This window comes from Chrysochloris asiatica, unplaced genomic scaffold, assembly GCF_000296735.1.
Source record: "Chrysochloris asiatica unplaced genomic scaffold, ChrAsi1.0 scaffold00241, whole genome shotgun sequence".
Taxonomy (NCBI): Eukaryota; Metazoa; Chordata; class Mammalia; order Afrosoricida; family Chrysochloridae; genus Chrysochloris; species Chrysochloris asiatica.
In genome coordinates this window covers 1,827,680-1,852,623 of record NW_006408759.1, presented here as the reverse complement: position 1 = coordinate 1,852,623, position 24,944 = coordinate 1,827,680, and the positions used below count along the sequence as shown (strand labels likewise).

The following is a 24,944-nucleotide window of genomic DNA, read 5'->3' as shown; positions in this document are numbered from 1 at the left end:
CTGCCCCCCAGTCACAGAAGCTGCGTAAATCCATAGAGAGATTCAGAGACTTGTCCAGAGGCCAAATTTAGAAATTAGTTGCTAAATACATTTTTCCAGATTTCTCCACACCTACCAAGTGTTTTTCATAAGCCTAATTTCATGTATCCCCAGCCATTACTATCCCTCAAATTTCTTCTTATGAAAATAATATATTTTAAAGAGCAAATGACATGGAAAAAAGTATAGAATCTGCACATTTTATAAACACAAGCATATTTAACTTTTATAAATACCTGAATTTTCTAGCCTTTGTTATCCAACATTTTGGTATATCAAGCAAGATTTATTTCACTAGATTTTCTCTGCCCCTAGGCTTTCTTTCTTCCTTTCATTTTTCATTCTTTAATGTTAAACAAACAAACAAACAAAAGGCTGTAGAGCTGTGGGGAGGCATGGAAAGTGGAATAGGTGAAGGGGAGGAGGAAAGGGACAGAAGGAACACAAGCAAACAAGCCTCAGTCTCTCAGGTCCATTAAGTGTCCAGATGGAGTGGCTTAGGCATGGGTGAGTGGTAGGTCTTGTGAGGGAGACCAGGACTGTCAAAATGTTGCCACCACTGACAGCTTCATTCGTCCCCTTGTTGAAGGAGCAGAAGGTGGATTTCCTGGAAAGAGGGGCGATGTTTGGTGTCTCTTCTCCAGCAGCTGAGCATCAACTTATACACAGAATCAGGGCAAATGGGAGGCTGAGGAAGGTAAGTCTTTGGAAACAAAAATCAACAAATAAAAGAACATTAAGAGGAAAGAAAAAGGAAGAGTCATTACATCATAGTTTGATTTACTCCTTCCCTACTGTTTTGAACTTAATAACTGAAATGGGTGTGTCGCATATTATCGCTCCTCTCAAAAGTTCCAAATTATATTAATCCCATTCCCATTTCCCTTCCCCTTTGTCTTCTTCAGTATCCAGAGCAAGATTTCCTAATGACCCACCTAGGTTGAAGCTTATGTTGGCTGAATCAATCATGACAGGTGCAAAAAATATGTGATCTTAGTTCCTTGACAGGAACAAATCTTAGTCAGATGCAGACCCTGGATGAAAGCAGTGTTTTCTATGCTTCCCTTCTGTCCTACCCTGTCTAGAGAATATTAACTTTCTATGTACATTGTGCAACAGCAATATCTGTTCATTTACCTCATCTATACAGTGGACTGCTAAAAGAATGAACAAATTTATTAGAAGCAAGGATGTGAGATTTGGCCTCATATACTTTGGTATTAGAAAGCACCAGTCCCTGGAGGACATCATGCTGGGTAAAGTAGAGGGTCAGCCAGTGAAAAAGGAAAGACCCTCAATGAATGGACTAACACAGTGGCTGCAACAATGGACACCAACGTAACAGCAATTGTAAAGATGGTGCAGGAACGGGAAGTGTTCTCGTTCTAGTGTACATGGGGGTCACTATGAGTTGGAACTGATTCAACAGCACCTAACAACAACATAGTCCTGACAAAAATTCTAGTCTAAGATTTTATTTATCTCTACTCTTAAGATCTTAGTTACTGACTGGATTATGCCATGAATGTACAGAACTTCCACAAGTAAAATACTATTCTACCAACATCCAAGACAATAGAACCAAGTCAAAACTCTTACTCTCTATGATCTCAATTATCTTCTTATCTACATTTTTGAATACCTGATATATTGACAGGTTTCTCAACCATACCTACATTTCCCTAATTCTCTTTGAACCTTTGTTAGTCCAATAGCTACATCTGGACAAATGTCAAATTACTTAAATGATTATGATTATCTTTTCAAAATCTTATAAACTTGGCCTACAACTGAAATTATGTTTCATGATAAATCTTATACTTGGAGAATTTCATTACTTTTTATGGCACGAAGCAAAATAAGCTTTTAAAACTATTTTTAATTATTTAATTTAACTTAAACCATATGTTTTAAATAAAGTGCTGCTGGGAAATTGTTCACATTTTGTGAAAAAAAATTAAAGACAATAATGTTACGTACATTTAAAAAATATATATTCATTAACTACTTCCTCCTTCCCTTCCTCCTCCTAGCCCAACACTAGCCTATATTATGCATCAGAGGAGATGGGCTTTCCTCAGCATTCTTCCTCTGCCCGTCAACTCTTAATTAACAAATAAAAAGGCAATTAACTCTGATTTTTAATGTAATATTTGATAATATGTGACAAGTCTTAATCAAGTATGTTACAAATGAGTAGGGCTGTAAGATACCAAGCATTTAAAAGAAAATATTAGCAGTACAAATAATGACATAACATAGTGGTTGTTGGTAGTGGTTATGTGCCATGGAGTCAGTTCTGACTCATAGCGACCCTGTACAGGGTTTCCAAAGCTATGAATCTTTACGGGAGCAGAAAGCCTCATCTTTCTCCCGCAGAACAGCTGGTAGTTTCGAACTGTTAACTTTGAGGTTCACAGCCTGATTCGTAACCAAGCATTTCCATATTCTACTGGTAATTCTTTCCTGGGGTATGTACTCAATAAGAAATAATATTGTATCTATTCATTTTGAGTCAGCAGATACCAATAAAATTTAAATGTCAAATAATTTAAATGATTAAGATGCTCTTTTAAAAATCTTATAAACTTGGCATATATCTGAAATTATATTTTTTCATGATAAATCATATACTTGTAGAATTTCAGGACTTTCAATTGTATTAAACAAAATTAGGAGTCCTGGCACTATAGGATAAATGCTGGACTCCAAGGTCAGTTTGAACCACAGGGTTGGCAGTTCAAACTCATCAGCTGCTCCTTGGAAACCCTATACAGGGTTGCAATGAGTTGAAACCAACTCAAAAGTATTTAACAACAACAATAAGATAAAAATTTTAAACTATTAGTTATTTAATTTTATTTAGGCCATAAATTTCAAGTAAAGTGCTTTTGGGGAATTCTTCAAATTTTGTGAAGAAACTTAAAAACAAAAATGTCATTAAAAATATTATTGCTATTGTTGTTGTTATGTGCCTTTAAGTCGGTTCCGACCCATAGCGACTCCGTACAGGGTTTCCAAGGCTGTAGATCTTTACGGGAGCAGAATGTCTCATCTTTCTCCTGCAGAGCGTCTGGTAGTTTCAAACTGCTGGCCTTAAGGTTCACAGCCCGATTCATAACTACTACGCTACCAGTGTTCCTTATTGCTATAGACATCCAAATATTACTTTCAATTGAATACAAAGAATCTAAGATTTATTTGCCTAAACCATGAATTCTAGGTGTGAATTTTCTTCTAGAACTCATGTTATTGAAAGGTTTCTTCTGTATCATATCTGCTATGATATAATTAACTGTGCCATTCAAAAATCAGTTAGATCATACAAGCGTTGTCTCGTGTCCACACAATCTAGCAGCTAACAGTGCTAAGAAATTACTGTCCTCACATTCCAGTGGCAGACATTTAAAATTTGAAGATTGAAATGTTAATTATAAAGTTTAATAGCAATTCAAAATGCAATAGTAAACTTGGTGTTATACTTAATAAGTAAATGTATTCAGTTTATGATTTTCTTAATAAAAATTTATACTTAATAAAAATTTATACTTATGCTGCCTATAATGGTAATATTTGACTTCGGCTTTGACTTTGGCCTTGGCTTTACTCAAATATTTGACTTGACTACACAACTGTATAGTAGTCGATCAGAGTATGTGCTTAATGAAATTGAAAATGGTAAATCATTTTAAATTGATTATGTAAAAATAAATAATCAAATTTCCATTTGAATTTTAAAACATTTTCTTGTGAAAATTAAACAGTAAAATATTTTAATAATTAATGTGTAACTTTTTAGTGCTAGGTGAAGAGGTATATAATATCAGTAATATTTTTAAGGCAAAGCAAGACAGTGGGCATAAAGTGGGGAAATATACTGAATGTGTGGTAGTCTAATTTTACATTATGTAACCATTTTTTTTTTTCCTGTAGGGTTTGAATCACTGAAAAATAAGTTGTGAAAGACTAAAAGACTGACATTTTCCCCTGTGCCTACACATTGGGGTTGTTGTTATGGTGAAAAGGGTCTATTTTTCTATTTTCTATTGACCATGAGTCTTTTTATGGGTGATCCTAAGCTGGGATGTACTAGTCTATGGAAAAAACAAACAACATTTTTCCTTGTTCTACTCACTTATTTCATGCACACTGGAGTAAATTTGCCCTTTACCATGTTAAAATAGCCTCATGCCAAGACAGTTTGGACTGTCTGATGGCAAAATATCTACAATAGCACAGAGTTTCTAAAACTTTCCTCTACTGAGTTATCATCTCCTGATAGTCCCTTGTCTCTTGCTTACCTAGACTTATTAAGGCCACTAAAGATCCACTTTTTATTTTCTGCAAGATATTTCTCCCCCCTTGACAGTTGTTATTATTTCCCTGCTTGAGATACCATACTCCAAGGGCATGTTACAGCCAGGCTGGTTCTGAAAGGTTCAGAGCACCAGCCGCTAGTAAAATTTAAATCCTAGACTAGATAGGAGCTTTTAAAACTGAGCTACCCAAAGAAATCTTGGGGTTCTTGGAAATCTTGGAGTATCTTGACTAGGAATTGAGATTCTTTGTAATTTGAAAACGCAACTTTCCCTGAGTCCAGAGAAGGCCCATTAACTGGGCTAGAGATGCCTCTGGGAACAGTTAATCCAAGAGGCATTAGACCATCTTTGAACACACAAATCTAGAAACATTCCTACACAATTCAAATCAACACTGTATCTTATATTACGGTAGCATTTTTAATATGAATAAATACTTTACTAAGTGTCATTGATTTGGTTTCAACTCATAGGGTTTCTGAGGCTGTACGTCTTTGCAGGAGCAGAACGTTCTATGGGACAGAGGAAGTCTGATGGGCCCCTAGGAGAAGCTGGGTGTTTCATATGATTCAGATAATCAGTGACAAATGACTACTCTCCATGTAGCTCATTTTACAGCTCAGGCTGATCCTGCTAAATCAGGACTTTTATTTCTCTCTCTTCCAAGAGCACAGAAGTGCACATCCAACCATTCTCATCAGTTCCTACCTGCCTCCCTTGGTCTCTGAAGAACTCTCCAGTATTCTCGATGACCTGTTCATCTGACAGCTGGGAATAGGGCTGCTCCTGGCAAAATGTGAAAGTCTCCCACAGTGTCACCCCAAAAGCCCATACATCGCTTGCTGTAGTGAATTTGCCCTGTTTGAATAAGGAAAATAAGAGAAAGTTCGAATACTCTGTGCACAATGAGAAAAGGTTAGATTTTTCATAATCTAGAGTTACCATTTATCAAAGATTCTACAAAAGAATCTGGCTCAAATCAGGGAAACATTCAGAACAGAATTTCAAATGATCATGGAATCCGTACTTCTGGAGTCGTTGAGGCTGAATGAACTCTTCCTATCCCCAAACCTATTACCCTGAGATGATCTTTAAACATTAAACCAAAAATGTCCCCCAATGTTGCATTAAACAATAGTTTAGCTTGATTAGTAAAGATTGTTTGCCTTGAGCATTTAAAAGGACTATCTATGCTCAAATTGACAATAGTAAATTTAAAAGTTAAAGGAGTTGTAGAGAAAAGTGAGCTATGGTAATTAGGATGAATAATGGCGATGAAACCTTAATTTTTAAAATTACTGGGTAATAGAAGAAATGAAAAATGAGATAAAGATCTCATTGACTCAAAATGAGAAAGAAAACCCGAAATACCAAAACCTTTGGGAACACATCAAAATGCAGTTCTCAGAAGGCAGGTTATAGCAATAAATGTGCACGTCAAAAAAAGAAAACCAAAATCAGTACCTTATCCCAGCATTTCCAACAATTAGAAACGCAGCAAAATAAGACTGTAGCCACCCAAAGAAAAGAAGTGATAAAGATTAGAAGAGAGATCAATGAACCAGAAAGCAGAAAGATGATAGAATCAACAAGAGTACTGCTGAATGCTCTCAAGTTGGTTTAATCTCATGGTGACCCTGTATAGGGTTTCTAAGGCTGTAAATCTTTATGGGAGCAGAAAGCTGGGGTTTGCATATTTGAAAGGATTAATAAAATCAATAAATCACTGGCAAAGCTAACAAAAGAAAGGAAGGAGATGGAGACGATGCAAATAGCATGGGTAAGAAATTAACTGAGTGACACCACAACATAACCAACTGAAACAAAGGAATAATATCAGAATATTATAAAGACTTATACTCCAACAAATTTGAAAACCTAGAAGAAATAGACAATTTCTAGAAACACACCACCTACCTAAACTAGCCCAAACTAAGGTAGAACATTTGAATAGACTCATAATAATAGAAGAAACTGAACAAGTCATTAACACATGCACACACACACACACACACAAAACAAAACAAAAATCCAGGCCCAGATAGCCTCACTGGCAAATTTTACCAAACATTTAGAGAATACCTGACATTGTTTCTACTTAAACTATCCAAAATGTAGAAAAGGATAGAGTACTCTCGATTTTGTTTTATAAAGTGAGCATAACCCTGATGCCAAAACCAAACAAAGATTTCACTAAAACAAATAATTATAGACCAAAATCCCTCATGAACATAGATGTGAAAATTCTCAGCAAGATCCTAGCCAATAGACTCCAACATGATATCCAAAAAATAATAAGTACCAAGTGGACCACATCCCAGGTATTTGAGAATGTTTCAACATCAGAGAAATAATCAACGCAATCCACCACGTAAATAAAACAAAAAGCTATGTGGTCATGTCACTTGAGGCAGAAAAGGTATTTGATAAAATCCAACATCTATTCCTGATCAAAAGACTCAACGAAATAGGAGTAGAAGGGAAATAGCTCAACGTAATTAAAGACATATATAAACACTGGACTGCTAATTGCAAGGTCAGCAGTTCAAACCCACCAGCCACTTCTCAGAAACCCTATACAGCATGTTTATGATTTGGTGGCACTTAAAAACAACAACAACAACAATACAAAACCAATGCCCAACATTAGCTTCAATGAAAAGAGACTAAAATCATCTCCTTACAAATAGGAATCAGACAAGGATGCCTTTCATTGCTATTCCTGTTCAATATTGTACTGGATGTCTTAGCCAGAACTATAAAGCAAGGAAGGGGGGAAAAGACATCCAAATTGGTACGGAAGATGTAAAATTATCTTTGTTGTTGATGATATGATTTTACACATAAAAAATCCCAAAGTTTCAACAAGAAAATTACTGGAATTAACTGAAATATTTGGCAAACTGGCAGAGGACAAGGTCAACATACAAACATCAGTTGGAGTCCTTTATCCTAACAAAAAGAACTCTGAGAATCAAATCAGGAAAACAATACCATTTACAATAGCCACCCAAAAGATGAAATTGTTCAGAATAAACCTAACCAGAGAAACAAAAGACCTGTAGAAAGAAAATTACAAAACAGAATTACAAGAAACAAAGTTGTTGTTGTTAAGTGCCATGTAGTTGGTTCTGACCCATAGCAACCCTATATAGGCTTTCCGAGGAGTTGCTGGTGGGTTTGAACTGCTGACCTTGTGGTTCAAACTGACCTTGCAATCTAGCACATTATCCTGCAGTGCCACACCAGGACTCTACAAGAAACCAAGAGACCTATATAATGGGAGAATATATCATACTCTTGGATGGAAAGACTTCATATTGTACAAATGTCAGTACTACCCAAAGTGATCTACAAATATAATGTAGTCCTGATGCAGACCCCAACATCCTTCTTGAAAGAAATGGAAAAATCACTAACTTTCTGTGGAAAGGAAAGAGACCCCAGATAAGCAAAGCACTACAGAAGAAGAGCAACAAAGTAGGAGACCTCACACTTCCCCATTACAAAATCTATAACACTACCACAGTTGTCAAAATACCTTGATACAACGATAGACACATAGACCAATAGAATGGAATTGAGAACTCATAAATAACTTCATCCATCTTAGGATAGCTGATCTTTGATAAAAGGATGAAACATATTAAATGGAGGAAGAAATAGTCTCTTTACAAATGGTGCTACCAAAACTAGAGGGACCACACAAATATCAGTCTCGATGACCTGGACGCCAAAAGAACTAAATGGGTCTGGCTATCACTTCCAACTACTCTAAAAGGGATTGCATTGATTAACTCCTGGCTAGAGTGGAAGAAAAATGTGGAACAAAACTCAAAATCATGAAAGAGACCAGGCTTACTGGTTAGATCAAATTTAATGGGACCCCCAAAGCTATGGCCTTTCATCACCCTTCAGGTCTGGCAATGAACTCACCTATATGGCTCAGTTTTTAGCTAAACAGCAGACAGGTCTATAAGAGAAGCAATCGCACTAGTGAGGTACACATGCCTTAGAATCATCAACCATTTGAGATCCAAAGGGCAGCATTTACCCAAGGACAAAATTTGAGGGGCTAGAAAAGAAGGAGGCATGGAAACAGGAAACACAGGGAGGAAGTGGGACAAGTGATGTTACAATGTGGGCCTGGCCACCAATGTGATGAAACAAAATGTGTATGGATTGTTGAATGGAAAACTATTTTGCCCTGTAAATCTTCACTCAAGTCACAATAAAAAGAAAGAAAGAGAGAAATATTTGGAAAAAAGTATTCAGTCAGGGTCTAGAAAATCAAGACTTGAATAAAAAATTTTTAAATGCTGAACTTAAAATAAAAGAGAAAATGGTGGCAAAATATAGAGATCCATGTAAATAACAAACATGGTTATGACATTAATACAGGAGGAAACTAATTGCTTATTTGCTTTGATAACATTTCTTTAATGGTAAGAATTTGAATACCTTAAATTAATGAAGAACAATGAATAGGAAGAAAGAGTGGAGGAGGGAAAATACTAAATCCCTGATCATTGTGAATGCACTTTAAAAAAATCCCCCCCTATGTTTTCTATAATGAGTGTTACCTTTTATCAGCAAAATTAAGCCAGTGTGTGAGATAATAAGGTATGGTGCTGTGGGTTAATGCGCCAGACTGCAAAGCCATTTGAACTATAAGGTCGGTGGTTCAAACTCACCAGCTGCTCCTTGGAAACCCTATACAGGGTCGCTATGGGTTGGAATCAACTCAACGCCACTCAACAACAACAACAACACTAAAAAAAAAAAATCATCTGAAGGCAGAGCACACATCAAGATCGATTGAATTTGTTTTCTGCTGTCTTAGGTTTGTTTCTACACGCCATGCATGCCTGCCTACATGTCAGATGCTAGATTAGGGCATTAAAATACTTGGAATTTACCAGCAAGATGCTCTCCCAAGACATCCAGCGGATCGGGAGCACTGCTCTGCCCTGGATCCGGTAGTAATCACCACTGTACAGGTTTCTACTCATTCCAAAGTCAGCTATCTTGATGGTATAGTTTTTACCCACTAAGCAGTTTCGTGTGGCCAGATCCCGGTGGACAAAATTAAGAGAGGAAAGGTATTTCATTCCAGAAGCAATCTGTGTAGCCATAAACTTCAGGTTGGTATAACTAAGGAAACAGAAAAGAAAAAAAAGTAATGTATGGAAATAGAAAACCATGAAAGTTAAACATCTTAAAACCTCAATATTCCCTTTCTGTTTTTAAGGAATCCCTCATAAGGTAGTGTCTTCATTAGCCCCTACCCCCTTTCCTCCTCCACTCTCCCAGAACACTGAAGGACTTTTAGGTTCACAGCTCCCCATCTTTTGAGCACAGGGAAGACATAGACGAGCTGGCCTCTTTACCTGACAGTGGGTACATTGCCAGAGGAAGCACTGGGGGGCTCATGGCGGGAGAGAAATTGATTGAGGTCTCCATTCTCCATGTACTCAGTGATCATGCAGAGGGGGTCATCAGTGATACACACAGCTAAGAGGCGGATGATATTTGGGTCCTTGAGCCGGGACATGATCTTTATCTCCTTAAGAAAATCATTCCTTTGTAGGACGCAGACATAGACAAACCCATTAAAATCAAGAGGGGGAAGAATACACAACAAACTCTATTCCAACCTATTACGTCAAGCCTTGTTTCCATTGGGATAGCTTTTGAGAGGGCACAGAAATAGTACATGTAACTGTCTCACTCTACTCATTCTGAAATAAGATACATCCTTACTCAGCCATAGCATTTTTTGAGAACAAGAACCATGGCATTTACATTTGCATCCTTAGTATCTAACACAATGACTGCCACATAAAAATAATTCATTAACATTTGCCAAATCAAATGTATGCTCCTAAAAATTACTCTCCAAAATGAAACTTTTCACAGAAACTCATACCTTAGGTGTTCTAGGGGTATTGATCTATTTTAGAAAAGCCTTGGAGTCACTCAGCTAATAAAGTAAAGAAATTTATAAGATAAATAATCACCCTCTGGTGATCTGAGAGTCATTATATTCTCATTCTGGCTTTTCTTAATATAGGGTGTACCAGCAGTCAATTACAACATACATTTGGAAGCTTGCTTATAACAGAGCTGCTTAAAGGCCACAGTAGAAATGTGGGATCATTTCGGATAAAGTACTTACTTGGCCAAGACTTATAACTGTTTGAGTACTCGGTGATATCCATCTTTGAGTCATAAATCAGCTGTAACCTTCCCAGTAGAAATATTTGGGTTAGTAAAACCACTAGCCCACATTACCAAAACAATAGGAACAGATCTTTGGGTTTTCTAGGAATCTTACACTGAGTCATACTACATCAGTATAACCCCCTTGAAATCAGTGTAGTTCCAATGCAAGATCTCCTCCTCTTCCATTCCCTACTTCAGCATCAATCCAGAGGTTTCCATGGTGACAGGACCTAGAGGCTAGCCTACCCGTCATTGCTAAGAGATAATGGATACCAGTGCAGGCACACAAAACCTCACCAGCCAAAATCATGGGTAAAGCTTTGGCACTTTCTCCAGTAATGAGCCACAAGTATTATTAGGAATACTCCATCTTTCTTTGGAACCCAAAGGATGTCACTTCTCATTCATATGAATATCCAGAAGATTGAAATTCTCACAATTAAAATTCTAAAACTGTTATAGTTTCATTTCCCCTCCTCTCTTCCTTCTCTATTCCATATTCTGTCCATTTTAATACCTCTAATGAAACTGTTACACCATTTTATGGAACTTATGATCATTTGGGGGAAAGCAATAATAAACTGTCTCCCTCTTTGAATATCAGAGACACAAATCATGCCAAGACAAATGGAAAAATGCAGATGTTATCCAGATGTGAAGATTTCTCTGACACACATACAACCAACTTTCAACTAGTCTACTTTTCTGGGTGAGAATTAACTCACCATTACTGTATGGAAAGGCTGTCAGACAACGGTGCATGGTTGGAAACTGCAATTTATATAGTAGAGTTACTAGCCAGTTGGGGAAAACTGCTAAAGGACTGTGGATCCTTTAGCTTTGAGGTCCATGTGTATTTCTCCAAGTAGAGATAGCTTCTCATTTGGGGAGTTGCTGGACATATAAGAGAAGGAGCATAAAGAAAGAAAAACAGATGAGAAAGTAAATAGAGAAACAAAAAGAAGAATGGAAGAAATTTGGCAAGAAATATGTGTATGGTTATGAAAAGTTTGTCAGGAAGAGGTAATGCACGCAGATGTATGCTTATATAATAGTTGAAGTATATATCGAGGTTACTGGGTATTTTGGGAAGCGTGCTGTGCAAAGGAGATTGGAAAGTAAAAGGATAAGAAATAGAATAGAAAAATGTGCTTGAGAGAGATGGGGAACATAGGCAAGGATTTCTGGCTCTGTCAGAAGAATAAAATGTAACAATGGGAACTACAGGGTAACTCTCAAACCTTCCCACCTCAAAAGTTACAAAAGAAGAATGGTATAGAAGTTTCCAGGAGTTCTCCTGGTGCTAAAGATGAAATACATAAAGGAACATTCAAAATGCATACCACAGACCTGGCATTCTTGTTGGCATCTGCTCGAAGCATTTTCACAGCCACCAGGACGGGCTGGTTGGCACTGACATCTAAGGCAAAATCTTTGTCTTTAAATGTTTCCATTCCCTCCACTTCACAGAGATGAACCTAGACAAAAGTCATCTAGTCTCAGCATCATCATTTCTCCTGAAGATGTCTCAGTACTCTTGCTGGGCATTTCCTGGAGATAAACTAACTCTTACAACTCAGGCAAAATAATCAAAAGACCAATAAGAAGATATGTGTAACATATCATTGACTCAAGTAATTGATAGAAACAATCATAAAGCACCCAGCTAATATGTTACTGCCTTATAAAAGAAATACACATTGATGAGAAGATGAATAGGTAGGTGAATGAGTAAATCTAACATAGTATTTTATTACAGCATTGTTGGTTAAGTGCCATTGAGTCGGTTCTGACTCATAGCGACCATGTATAGGGTTTCTGAGGAGCAACTGGTGGATTTGAATCACTGATCTTTTTTGGTTAACAGTCCCTTATCCTACAGCACCACACCAAGACTCTTTATTACAGGATTGTTGTTGTTAAGAGTCATTGAATAGCCCACTATAAAACAACATTCAGTATAAATGCTTGGAATTTGATTCAAGGAAGTTTAGCGACTGGATTGTGCAAAGTATAAGAAGGCATCCCCTAGAAAGTAATCCTTTCTTATGAATCAGCATTCTATGTGACTTCTAGGAATCAGTAGGGACTGCTGGTGGCACTGTAGGAAAAGTACTGGACTGCTAGTCACAATGTCAGCAGTTCAAACTCACCAGCCACTCCATGGGAGAAAGATGAAGCTTTCTGCTTTCGTAAAGATTCACAGCCTCTGAAGCTGTTTACAGGGTCACTAGGAGTTGGAATCCACTTGATGACACTTAACAACAAATGAATCAATAGCAGTATATTAATTAGGCCTGATTTTGCAACTCAGGCATCAGAATTTGTATATATAGCACCACAGAATGACACCATGAACCTCTCTACCTCCTGCAGCACCAAACGGTGCGCACCCCTCCCATAGTGGGAACCAGTAACACTATTCTTATAAAACTAATAATTACATTTGTTAATATTATAATATTATAATACATCACCCCGAAGTCAATTGAGAAGAGTATTTGTCTTTATCTTAGTTGATGATTCATTCCCTAGTGCCTAATTCTGGGACCAAAGACAGAAGTGAGGTTGTTTTGACCGTTTTACATTTAATTCTCTTTAATGGGCAAAAAACAAAGTTTCTATCAAGCATCAGGGTGTTCCTGGACAGATCATAAAGGATGATCACATCTGTGGGTCCCCACCCTTTATAACCTATTATACAATTTTGAAAGTATTGAATTTTTTCTGGGTATCCAAAGTCTAGTTAGTGACTTGCCTGATTTAAAATCTCCTGTAGAGAAATCAGAAGTCCCAGGAACGCTACAGCTATTTGATAAAGATAAGGTTAATCAGTACTATGGATGTTGCAAGGAGGGACAAGTGGAGATATTCCAGTTGTGAGTCTACTTGTGGAAGAGCTACTAAAGACTGGAGGCAACACTCTAAAAGGTCAACTTACCTCCCCAAACTGGCCTTCTCCCAGCTTCTCCTTGAAGGTTAAGAGCTTCCTGGGGAATTCCTCCACAGCCACATCTTTTCCTGACAGCAGGTCCATGGTAATGGCGGGCACTGAGTAGGTGTTGCCACCAGTCACTCCCTGAAGGTTCACAATGTCGGCCTCTGCATAGTGAGGCACACCCTCAGGCCCATTGGTCTGAACAGGCTTCACAATGCCACTGCAGCCTGGGAGGATGAATGTAGTGAGTCTCAGACCAAGAGGTATCACTGGAAACCTCTTCAAGGAAGACACTCTGACAGGAGGGCTAGAATATATTCCTAAAACAGTCTAATCCACTTCATGGCATTCTTTCTTGGAGAACGATTTGAATTCCAAATGCAGGTCACCCCTTTGTTTTCCATTCTTCTCTTCAAAATGCATCATCAGTAAACACCTCTTTGGCCAATCTTGCAGAATTGTGCACTACTGTGCTACCCTTGGAGAAACTATAGGAAGTTTATGCTATGTAAGGGTAGGACTATTAAAGGCTTAATACCACTTCATTAAGTTTAAGACATTTTTATGGTGTGGTGTGGCACTACACCGGCCAACCATTCCTCAGAAAGCCTATACAGGGTCACTATGAGTCAGAACTGACTCAACAGCACTTAACAGTAATAACAATCATTTATTTTATGAATGAAAAGGCTTTTATATAAATATACATGATAGCCCTAAAGGAAAATGGTATTTGGCAAAAATGAGAGGAGGGAGGAGGCTATCTCAGAGTGTAAGGGATGGGGGTAAGGATTAAATCTGAGATTCAACATTTATTATCTATGAAAGCTAATGTGGGTGTGGGGACACTATATGGGACAGTGTTAGCACAATTGAATGGAACGATTTAGAATCCTTATATTGCCCTTTACACATGAGAAAATGGGATTTCAAATTCAAACAAATACTTGCACAATTCCAAATATATGAAATTCTTGAAAATGCAAAACCATAGAGACAGTACAAAGATCAGTGGTTAACAGAGTTCTGGGAAGAGATGGAAGGGGTGAATAGGTGGAGCACAGGTCATTTTTTAGGTCAGTGAAACGGTTTTGCATGATACTGTAATAGTGGGCACATGACATCACACATTTGTTAAAACTCATCGGAGTGTATACCACAAAGAATAAACCCGAATATAAACTATGGACTTTAATTAATAAGAGTATATCAATATAAGCTCATTAATTATAATCAACATGTCACAAGGATACAAGATATTTATGATAAGTGAAACAGTGCATATGGGATAAAGAGAGATTTGGAAACTCTTTGTACATTCTATACAGATTTTCTGTAAACCTAACATTACTGTAAATGATAATTTTTTTTAAAGCTTTAATATTAAAGCATATGATCTAGTTTAGGATATATTCTATGTTTTTAAATGTTAACATAGGGGGATAGACAGGATGTTTCGGACCCCAGAGGACAGGTACCATTTCTTTGGTTCGGTCTAGGAAAGAAATTAGATTGTATCTTTTATTCTTGCTGCCCCTGTAAAATTGCCTTAAGTTCAATGTGCTCCTCCAATGTTTGTTATCCATTGGGGGGTGATGTTGTTGTTATTGTCAAGTACCATCAAGTCAGTTCTGACTCATAGCAACTCTATACAGGGTTTCCAAGGAGCAGTTGGTAGATTTGAACTGTCCACCTGGTGATTAACAGTCCAGTGCTTATCCCACATTGTTACCCCAGAACTCCCCTTAAGGCATGTACTTTTTTTGGTTTCTTTTTGGTTAGCTGTCATTAAGATAATGTAAGGTATTTTTTATGAGAGTAACTTTCTCTTGCATTTTCTCAATAAAGGCATTGTTTTGGTAAAACAGTGCCAGCTGATCTAAAACCCCAAATGTTCTTTAAAAAGTGCAACAGAGTGAAATCAGGAAAGGGTGCTGAAATTAACACTGAAGCTTAGAGCAGCTTGGCCAAGGGTCATCAACCTAAGTTGCTGGTGTTGTTAGGTGTCGAGTTCTGACATCCTATGCACACAGAACACAACGCTGCTCAGTCCTGTGCTATCCTCATAACTTGTTATGTTTGAGTGACCTAAAGTAGTAGAAGATGACCTTGTGATGTTTAAGAGGAGCTCAACCTGAGCTAGTTGTAGAAGCAGACAGGACCAAGTATGACACCATATGCTTTTCAAGGAACTAACCTGAAGAGGGACTCTAAGAAAGAAACTAACATCAACCAATGAGACTCCTCTCACTAAACCCAGTGTGGAGTCCTGGTGTGGCACTGTGGTTAATGCGCCAGACTGCAGAGCCATTTGAAGTGCAAGGTTGGCAGTTCAAGCTCATCAGCTGCTCCTTGGAAACCCTATACAGGATCACTATGGGTTGAAATCAACTTGATGGCACTTAACAACAACAACAAACCTGGTGTAGCACTGTGGGATAAGCACTGGACTGTGAACCACAAGGCTGGCAGTTCAAACCCACCAATTGTTCTTGGAAACCCTGTACAAGGTCACTGTGTGTCAGAATCAACCCAATGGCACTTAAAAACAACAACAAAAATAGATTTGGTTAATAAGGAGCAATGGTGTCATATCGTTACAATGCTTGTCAAGACTTCTCCCTCAATTTTCTGTCCACTATTTCATCCTCACCTGACTCTTCCTCCCCTGGAGCAAATTCTGGGAGTTTCCGTATCAACCTGGATGGCTCCTGGTAGTCAGGCCGAAGGGGAAAGATGCGATCATAAGTCGAGTTGGACTCCTGTTCACTTGGTGATGAGGAACGGTTATTGTTGAACATACTGGACTCACTTGGAAGGGAAAGGCTCACTGTCATTTCGTCATCCAGCATCCTCCGGGAAGCCTGAAAGAGAAGAATATGGGGAAGGACAGAAAACAATTGGTCCTTGTCTGGGTTCCTGAGGGTCAGATTACACCTAAGCTTAAAGAGTAGGGGATGACCACATCAAGAAAGACCACCTAGGACCCTAATGCTGTCTAGCCTCAGGAGGTATGATGTAATGTATCATAACCATATGGGGGAAGTTAATAAGAGACTAGAACCTTAAAACTCAAATAGGTTTGTGTTCTATTTGGTGAGAACATCTGCTCTCAGGAGGAGAAGTGTAAGCTTCACACTGGAACCCCTTCCAGACCTAATCCTATGTGTTTCTTCATTTATATCCTTTCTGATTGTTATAAATTTGTAGTCATATATATGGTATACTCCGTGAATTCTGTAAGTTATTCCATTGAAGTATCAAACGCAAAGGGACAGTGAGAGCCAGCCAGGGCTGGCATCTGCATATTTAGCAATCTGAAGGACTGTGTAATTTTTAACTGGCCAGCTCTGATTTAGCTCCAGTGGCTACAGCAGCCAAAGGGCTGTATGGACAACTGGTCTGAAGGACAGTGACTATCTAACTTGTGAGTTTTGACCCAGCTCCAGGTGACTACAAATGAAGAGTAGGAGAGACAGTGCTGTTTGGTTTGGAGCATGAGGATGGAGAAGTGAAAAGATAAGAAATGGATCCATCTCCACGTCTAAGGGATTGGATTCATGCGGATTCTTACCACACAATTGGCAACTGTGGGATTTGCCTACTTTGTTCTTTATTCAGTGCAGGCAAGTTGGCACCAAGGACATTAACATTTTTCTCCTTCCTTCCTTAAACCTAGCTCTTCCATTCAGATGAAATACCCTTTACTGCTATTTAATTTCAGCAGCTCTGCAAGTGACAGAGAAGCAGCTGGGTCCCACAAGTGTCTGTGTTGCAGAAATTTAGGCTGTTTCTTAATTTCTACAGGCAGAATTTTACTTCCTAATCTTTGTTCAACCAACATTTATAAATATTCTTTGAAGCATATTGTTATTGTTAAGTGCCATCGAGTCAGTTCTGACCCATAGTGACCCTGCATAGGGTTTCTGAGGAGCAGCTGGTAAGCTTGTAGTCTAGTGCTTATTCTACAGTGGTTCAAAAACTGACTTTGCAGTCCAGCACATTACCCCACAGCAGAAGCATTATTTATATGACATGCAAAACTCTACCAGCAGCCAAAGATCTAAGTATTATAGTTTTCTATAATCTTTTTAAGTTTTTGCTAATTTTCCATAACTGCTTTAATTTGATGTAGACATGAATTGTAAGGCCCATTAACAGGTGTTCTATAACGTTATGAGTCACTCATGGTTTCCCTAATAAGGCCTCATTATTTACTAACCAAAAAATAGGACTACAAAATAGGAAAGAAAAGCCCTAGGTGTCCTGGGATGTCATGATAAATTATACCTACCATGGAAATAAGAAGAGTAAAACAACTAATGGCTTTGGCATCCTATCTAATGTCCACTCCCTGTCTATCAGCTTGTCACACTGTATTGGCTTGTGTACTGCTAAGATGCTGGAAGCTATACTCCAAACACCCATGGATCACATGTGGTAGACAGGTTTCAGTGGAGTTTTCAGGGTAGGACAATAAAGAAAGGTCCAAAGATCTAGTGTCAAAACTTAGCCAGTGAAACTAGTCTCTAGATCACAAGAGAAGATTGCCTGATATAGTGTTTTAAGATGAGAATCTTAAGTTGGAAGGCACTCAAACACACATTGCTGTTGAGTCAATGCTGACTCATAGTGACCCTACAGGACTTAGTAGAACAGTCTCATAGAGTTTCCAAATCTGTAAATTTTAGTGGAAACAGACTGACACTTCCTTCTACCATAGAGTGGCTGGTTGGTTCAAACTGCTAACCTTCTGGTTAGCAACTGAGGGCTTAACAACTGTGCCCATGGACTCAAGCATTTGTGAAGATGGCCCAGGACCAGGCAACGAGTCATTCTGTTGTACATGGGGTCACCATGAGTTGGAGTCTAATTGACTGCAATTAACAACAATCTAACATTACCTATGTTGTTGTTGTTGTTAAGTGCCATCAAGTCAGTTCTGACTCATAGTGACCCTGTATCAGGTTTCTGAGGAGCAGCTGGTGAGTTGGAACCACCAATCTTGCAGCTCAAACTGACCTTGTGGTCTAGTGCTTATTCTACAGTGTCACATCAGGACTCCACACTCCTTCAAAAGAGCAATGCCAAAAGACTTCCAGAAAGGGGGCAGATGAGGCAGACATAATACACAAATTCTACAATAAAAATATGAAAGACCAAATGAAACAGATACAGATGATAACCCTGGGATCCTGGAATTCAGAGGAAAGAATAGAAAAGTGGATTGATTCTAAAATAAAACAAACCTTCATGACTGAAAATAGAGAACCAGAGATATAAATTTGTAACCAAGAGAAGAGATAAATGAAGCAGAAGTCAGAAAACCTAGAACAACAAAACTAAAAGTTGGTTCTATGAAAGAATTAATAAAAATCTATAAACCACTGGCAAATTGGACAAAGGAAAAGATGCAAATAGCATAAAAATTTAATGAAATGGGTGACATCACAATAGAACCAACAGAAATGAAAAAGAACTGTACTCCAACGAATTTGAAAATCTAAAAGAAATACACAGTTCTTCTGTGAAATATCCTTCCTTAAAACCCTAACATAAACTTCAGTCATTGAAGGAACCTCGATATGGAATACGGTAGAAAGAAATGTAAGCTATTTCTCTGGGTTGACCCTTACTTCTTTGGTTTCAGTCCCTCCCTTTTTGTCCTACATCCAAAAAATTCTGATAATTCAAGTTTATTGTCATGATTCCCATCCTTCTCCTCTAGAATAAATTCTACATGGGGATTGTTCTCCCTTGGAAATCTACCCCAAACACAGAGATCAATCACACTTTACCTTCTTTACTGTTTCTCATCCTCAACAGGCAATTCAAAGCCTCACAGCCCAAATCTTCCTTGTAGATTATAAAATGTTAGACAAATGTACTAAAAATTATTCAGATTATTTGGTCTAGAAAAGTAGATTTCAAGGAGGATCGATACATAATTATAACCTTCAAGTACATAAAAACATAAGAATAAAATTGTGAGAAATTTTACTTGGATATTAATGGTGGATTTTTTTTTTTTTTCACACACACAGCAAAAACAAATAAGCAAACAAGTAGAAAAGAAGGAAAGAATCTTCAATGCTGTGGTACAGTGAATTATGATTCTTCTACCATTGTTTTTTGAAATTCCCAACAAAGAATTGGGTGGGGCCATGTAAATAGGGTGTGTGGGACTCTTTATAAGGAGCTAAGAAGCAGGTACAGAAAACCTCAAGACTATCAAGAAAGGAGAGCCATGAAAGGAGGCCCTCTGGACCTTGAGGTACCTGTTCAGAGAAGTGGTGACAGAAGAGGGAAACAGTAGAGTGACAGAGCAGTAGGCTTCCTGGCCCATAAAACTGAGTGTCTTTGGGTAAGAATTGGGTGCCCTTTGGACATTTATCAGCAGAGCTAAAGGAATTTGTAACACTTCCGGGAGCAGGGCAGAGTCCAAGACACTGAATGACTATGAGGCCAAGGACCAGAGAGAAGTATGCCTACAGTATGGCTGAGAAGCGGTACCGGAGTGGTTTCTGATCCTGAATCATGTCCTGCTAACTTCCCTAATACACCTCATCATTGTGAGTATAGTCTGTGAGTTTTGTGTGTCCATTGCAACAGACTATTGAATCCAGCAGAGACCTAGAGTGCTCTGGGAAGGATGGTTGGTGTCAGAATTGGTAAAGAAGGTTCCTATAGCCTTTGCATCATAGAAATCAGCTTTGGGCTGTTGTGGAGTTTGATTCTATCATCCTCCTTGTGAAGCTGGAGAAGGTCATATATGGTTTCCCCATGTCATTTTCACAAATGCATTAGCAGAAATTTTGGCTAGGTATCTGATCCAACCTTTACTGTGGACCAGAATCACTGTTAATTTTTTTTAATACCCATGTCTGCACCCCACTCCATCCTCATCACTGAACCCAGGAAATCAAAATCTTCAAGAGAGATGCTTGAGGAGAGATTTGGTGTTAGGAATCATTTTCTGAATATCCTAGATTCCAAAATCTTCTCTCTAAAAATGAAAACATAGAATATCCTTTTCTGGTTCCTTTCAGCAACAAGCTTCTCCAGCTTCTCTATTTCTATGTTTCTTAGTTAACTCTCTAGCCATTTATAAATGTTTTAAATTTGCTATTCAGTCCTTGGGAGACAGTGGCTTAGGAAAAGGGGGAGCAGCTTCCTGGTCCACACCTGTTCTGCATCTCCTCACCTTCTCCAGCATTTTCTGCCAGAACTGCCTCCAAAGGATGATGATAATGATAGCTAGGAGGATGAAGATGATAGCTACCAAGCAGCCAATCAGGATCCGTGTATTGCTGTCATCAACTTTAAGCATTGGATCTGTAACCAGAAAGAGGAAGACAGGAAATATGGTCATTTAATGGACTAAAGGCAGGAAGGTAAAACCTGTCCTTTCAGAATAATTGTAGAAGACATCCTCTTAAGACTAATATATATTCTTGGTCTTCTTATTCTTTTATTACCCTATAGTCTTCCTTCACTGGATAATAGCATTCTTTTCCCCAAGTATCAGACTGGATAATTTAGAGTCTTTCCATTGTTCCCAAAATGTTTTTTTTTTATTACCATAGTCTAGGTCAGTAACACCTCATGCAAAGCAGTGAGGACCCAGTTTTACTTTTTGCGTTCTTTGAGACATACCAAGGTAGCTGTAAATTCTGCATGGAAACACTTATTCAAGCATGTTTCCCAGATTGCTGGCTCTTATTGCCAGTAACTCTTCAAATCAATGAATAGACTTTTACACACTTATCTCCAATTAGAAAGCCCAGCATATTGTTTTATAGACCCATTCATTCATTCAAATACCCAATATGGGATTTGCTTAGATATATTCCTTTTCTTTTCTTGTTTCTGCCTCTGATTTCCCAAACATTAATGGAGCAGTTGGAACAATCCTAGCCTCTGCCTCAGCTGAAGTATCACGTGAGCCAGAGTGAAGAAAGTGAATTTGACCCTTTAACTATGGAAGTGGACCGTCCTACCTTTGTAGTCATCAGTTACCATTACTCCTACACAGACAGAAGTCTTTTGCAAATCTCCACCATTCACCATTTAGGAGGTCCCATCAACTTAATTTTTATAACTATGAATCACACATACCATAGGTTGTGGGTGCCACAGGAGAGGTGGGCAGGGCTCCAGAGTTGTTGTACATTGCAGCATCTGATACAAAACAAGGGTGAGAACAGAGGAAAGGTCAGCTAGATGGGGCATTTTCTGACTGTAGATTGTGTTCTAGAACTTTGTGAAATCAATTTGGTGGGTTGTGACCAAGACTTTTTTCAAAATCAAATTAAATAATACAATAACACCATTTAGGTATATAGAAAATACAACTTTTATAAAATTATTGTTTCAAATATTTGAAACTATGTGTCAAAACGAAAATTTGTTTGATAAAAAGTGGTGTGAGGGTTGTAACTACATAAACTGTTGTTGTTGTTGTTAGAGGCATCATCAACTTGGTTCCGACTCATAGCAAGCCTATACACAACAGAATGAAAGACCACCCAGACCTGCACCATCAATTGTTGCTACAATTGAGCCCATTGCTATCACCACTTTGCCAATCCATCTCATTGGGGGACTTCCTCTTTTTCGCTGACCCTCCACTTTACCAAGCATGATATCCTTCTCGAGGGATTGGTCCCTCCTGATAATATGGATGAAGTATGAGAGATAAAATCTGACCATCCTGGCTCCTAAGGAGCATTCTGGTTGTACTTCTCCAAGACAGATTTGTTTATTCTTCTGGGAGTACATGGTACTTCCAATACACTTCTCCAAAATTATAATTCAAATGCATCAATTCTATAATCTTTCTTATTCATTGTCTAAACTTTCACATGCATATGAGGCTATTGAAAATAGCCTGACATCTTTACTGTTGAACACTTTAAAGAGGTCTTATGCAACAGATTTACCTAATGCAATATTTCTTTTAATTTTTTGACTGCTACTTCTATGAGTGTTGATAGTTGATTGAAGCAAAATAAACCCTTTAACAACTTCAATCTTTTCTCCATTTACCATGGTGATATTTATTGGTCCAGTTGTGAAGATTTTTTGTGTTGTTTTTTTTTACAGTGAGATTAAATCCATACTGAAATCTGTCATCTTTGATTTTCATCAGTCAGTATTTTAAGTTCTCTGAACTTTCAGTAAGCAAGGGAGTATCATCTCCATATCGGAGGTTGTTAATGAGTCTTCCTCCAATTCTGATGCCATATTCTTCTTCATATAATCCAACTTCTCTGATTATGTGCTCGATATTCATATTGAATAAGGATGGTAAAAGAATACAACCTTACCTCACACCTTTCCTGATTTTAAGCTATTTAGTGTCCCCTTGTTCTATTTAAATGACTGCCACTTCATCTATGTACAGGTTCCTCATGAGCACAAATAAGTGTTCTGGAATACCCATTCTTCACAATGTTATCCATAGCTTGCCATGATCCATACAATGGAAAATCTTCACATAGTCAATAAAGCATTGGTAAACATCTTTCTAGTATTCTCTGCTTTCAGCCAAGATCCATCTAATATTAGCCATGATATTCTCTCATTCTATGTCCTCATCTGAATCCAGCTTGAACCTCTGGCAGTTCCCTGCCAATATACTGCTGCAGACATGATTTTACTTGCATGTGATATTAATGATATTGTCCAATGATTTCCACAGTCCATTGGGTCACCTTTCCTTGGCACAAATATGGATCTCTTCCAATCATTTGACCAGCAACCTGTCTTCCAAATTTCTTGTCATATATGAGTGCTGCCTTAGTTTGTTGAAAGATTTTAATTTGTATTCCATCAATTCCCAGAGCCTTGTTCTTTGCCAATGCCTTCAATGTACCTTGGACTGCTTCCTTCAGTATGATTGGCTCTTAATCATATGCTACCTATTGAGGTGGTCATACATTGAACATTTAGTTTTAGTACAGTGACTCTGTGTATTCCTTCCATCTTTTTATGCTTTCTGCATCATTCAATAATTTTCCCATAGAATCCTTCAATATTTCAAGTTCAGGCTTGAATTTGTATCTCTTATACAATCAGTTGACCAGGTAACTGTCTTCCAAATTTCTTGGTATAGATTAATGTGTGTTTTCAGTGCTGTTTGTTCCAAGATTTTAGTTTGTGTTCCATCATTTCCCAGAGCCTTGTTCTTTGTCAATGTCTTCAGCACACCTTGGATTCTTCAGTTAGTACCAATGGCTCCTGATCATATGCTATCTCTTGAAATGGTTGAACAGCAAACATTTTTGATAAAGTGATTCTGTATATTTCTGTCACCTTCTTTGGATGCTTCTAGCATCATTCAATGTTTTGCTCGTAAAAAATTAAAAGAAATTTAAAAATTAAATTAAAATGAAAATCAATTTTAATTAAAATTTTTTAAAATTTTAATTTCAAAAAATTAAAAGAAGTCCTTCAATGTTGCAAGTTGAGACTTGAATATCTTCTTCAGTTCTTTCAGCTTGAGAAATGTTGAGTGCATTTTCTTCTTTTGGTTTTCTAACTCAAGGTCTTTGCATCTTTTATTATAATACTTGACTTTGTTTTCTGGAGCTGCCCTTTGAAATTTTCTATTCAGTTCTTTTATCTCTTCATGTCTTTTATTTTCTTTAGCATCTCTATGCTGGAGATGAAGTTTCAGAGTCTCTTCTGACATCCATTTTGGTCTTTTCCTTCTTTCTTGTCTTCTTAATGACCTCTTGCTTTCTTCACGTATGATGTTCTTGATGTCATCCCACAACTCTTCTGGTTTTCAGTTTTTAGTGTCTAATGTATCAAATATGTTCTTTAGATGATCTCTAAATTCAGGTGGTATATATTCAGGTGGTATATATTTTGGCTTTCATGGACTTGGTTTAATTTTCTTCAGCTTCAACCTGAACTTGCATATGAGGAATTGATGGTCAGTTCCACAGTATCCCTCTGGCCTTGTTTTGTATGATGATATGGAAGTTTTCCACTTTATCTTCCCACAGATGTAATCAATTGTATTCATGTGTATTCCATCTAGTGAGGTCCATGTGTATCATTGTCTTTATGTTGTTTTAAAAAGGTGTTTGCAGTCAATAATTCATTGGTCTTGCAAAAACTATAGTGACTAGCTATCAATAGTTATCTTAAGATAATTACTGCTCTGAAATGATCCCTGAGGATACATGGGAATCTACTCCCTCCACTAATAGTTAACACATATAATGTTATTGACACTGCTTTGAACATCTTAATTTCTGCTCTCCATAGAGACTTCAATAAAATAATCTGTATATTCACTCTTAGAGCTTATCTTTAGCACAAAAATGCATGTAGGAAATAAACTTGGTTTTCTAAACATATACTCTATTTCATTATTGTTGTTGTTGTTAAGTGCTGTCAAGTTGGTTCGA

General features: G+C 37.8%; 1 protein-coding gene across 1 annotated transcript in view; it reads right to left on the bottom strand.

Annotated features, from left to right (window-relative positions):
• Positions 1 to 607: 607 nt before the first annotated feature.
• The window catches only part of DDR2 (discoidin domain receptor tyrosine kinase 2), a 90,472-nt gene continuing 66,135 nt past the window's right edge, over positions 608 to 24,944 (bottom strand). The window contains exons 8-16 of the mRNA XM_006873426.1: positions 21,640 to 21,702; positions 20,726 to 20,856; positions 16,175 to 16,385; positions 13,525 to 13,748; positions 11,934 to 12,061; positions 9,749 to 9,940; positions 9,278 to 9,512; positions 5,067 to 5,216; positions 608 to 742 (exon numbers count right to left, since the gene is read on the bottom strand). Coding sequence (XP_006873488.1) covers positions 608 to 742; positions 5,067 to 5,216; positions 9,278 to 9,512; positions 9,749 to 9,940; positions 11,934 to 12,061; positions 13,525 to 13,748; positions 16,175 to 16,385; positions 20,726 to 20,856; positions 21,640 to 21,702 — 1,469 coding nt within the window. The remainder of the gene's footprint in view (positions 743 to 5,066; positions 5,217 to 9,277; positions 9,513 to 9,748; positions 9,941 to 11,933; positions 12,062 to 13,524; positions 13,749 to 16,174; positions 16,386 to 20,725; positions 20,857 to 21,639; positions 21,703 to 24,944) is intronic.